Source organism: Eimeria tenella, genomic scaffold, assembly GCF_000499545.2.
Source record: "Eimeria tenella Houghton genomic scaffold, Eth_scaff1248, whole genome shotgun sequence".
NCBI lineage: Eukaryota > Apicomplexa > Conoidasida > Eucoccidiorida > Eimeriidae > Eimeria > Eimeria tenella.
This window is the reverse complement of record NW_013543717.1, coordinates 1,465-2,710: the sequence shown is the minus strand read 5'-3', so window position 1 is coordinate 2,710 and position 1,246 is coordinate 1,465. Positions and strand designations below refer to the sequence as shown.

Genomic DNA, 1,246 nt, shown 5'->3' with positions numbered 1-1,246 from the left:
ACAAGGGTTTAGGGTTTGGAACAAGGGTTTAGGGTTTAGGGCTTGGCAGGAGGGCAAGGGTTTAGGGTTTGGCAGGAGGGCAAGGGTTTAGGGTTTGGCAGGATGGCAAGGGTTTAGGGTTTGGCAGGATGGCAAGGGTTTAGGGTTTAGATTCCGAGGGTTTCGCAAATGTGAACAAAAAAGAACGCCTCACAAAAGCAGACGAAAAAGAAATTAAAAAAATTAAAAATAAAAAACAAAAAAGAAATGAAGGAAATGAAATAAAAAGAAATAAAAGAATAAGAAGACAATAAAAACAAAAAAAGAAATGAATTAAAATGGGGAAAAAGAAGACCAAAAAAGAAAAAGAAAATTGAAAAGATTTTCAAAAAAGCTCCAGAGGAGATTTAAAACACCTTTAAAGGGTTTTAAAACACGACTACAGGGTTTTAGAACCGCTTAAAAAGGGTTTTAAACCTCTTTAAAAGGGTTTAAAACCGCTTTCAACAGTTCTTAAAACTGTTTAAAAAAGCTGCGTAAGCCATTTGAAAAGGGCGTTTAAAAGCCGCTGAAAACCCGCTTGAAAGGGTTCGCGCCAAACCCGAAAAAAGGGTTTGGAAACCCGAAAAAAGGGTTTGAGACGCACGAATTTGATTCTGTAGGAGCCAGCGGCGTCCAAGTTGTCGTCGAGAAACAGCGCCTTCAGGTGCTGCAGCAGCGGCGCGTCAGCAGCAGCAATTAGCGCGAAGGCGGGGTGGTTTTTGAGAGCAGCAAACCAAAACCCTGGAACCTTTTCTAGGGTTTGCTGCCGCTTCTCGAAGAGGGGTTTCTTCGCCAAGTCGAACTCCCGCTGCACTGCCATTTGCTGCTGCGCGCACTCCTCTTCCAGCTGCTGCAGCGCCTCCTGAATCTCCTCCAGCTCCCCCATGTACGGCTGCAGCACCGACTCCCCGCTGCTGCTGCTGCTGCTGCTGCTGCTGCTGCTGCTCTCCAGCTTCCGCTGCTTGCCCTCCGCCTCCGCGGGCTCCCCCGCCAGCCGCTCCCGCTTCGGCATTTTCGACCAAGCCCGAACCACACGCCGATCTCGCCGCTCCGACGCGATTCCGCGACTCCCGCGCCAAACTGAGGCAAATTCGGGAAATGTTTCCGAAAATATCCAAAAATTTTAACCAATTTTGACCCAAAACCCGAAAAAAACCCAAAAATGACCTCCAGTGAACCCCGACGCGAACCCACGCCGCAAACCGCAACCCCCAAGTGTACGTAC

General features: G+C 48.2%; 1 protein-coding gene across 1 annotated transcript; it reads right to left on the bottom strand.

Moving 5' to 3' along the window:
• Positions 1-625: 625 nt before the first annotated feature.
• Positions 626-1,033, bottom strand: ETH_00016240 (nucleosome assembly domain-containing protein, putative; the record flags this gene model as incomplete). The annotated part of the gene is made up of 1 exon (XM_013378977.1): positions 626-1,033. A coding segment is annotated over one exon (408 nt), but the record flags the coding sequence as incomplete, so codon positions are not given.
• Between the last annotated feature and the right edge of the window lie 213 nt (positions 1,034-1,246).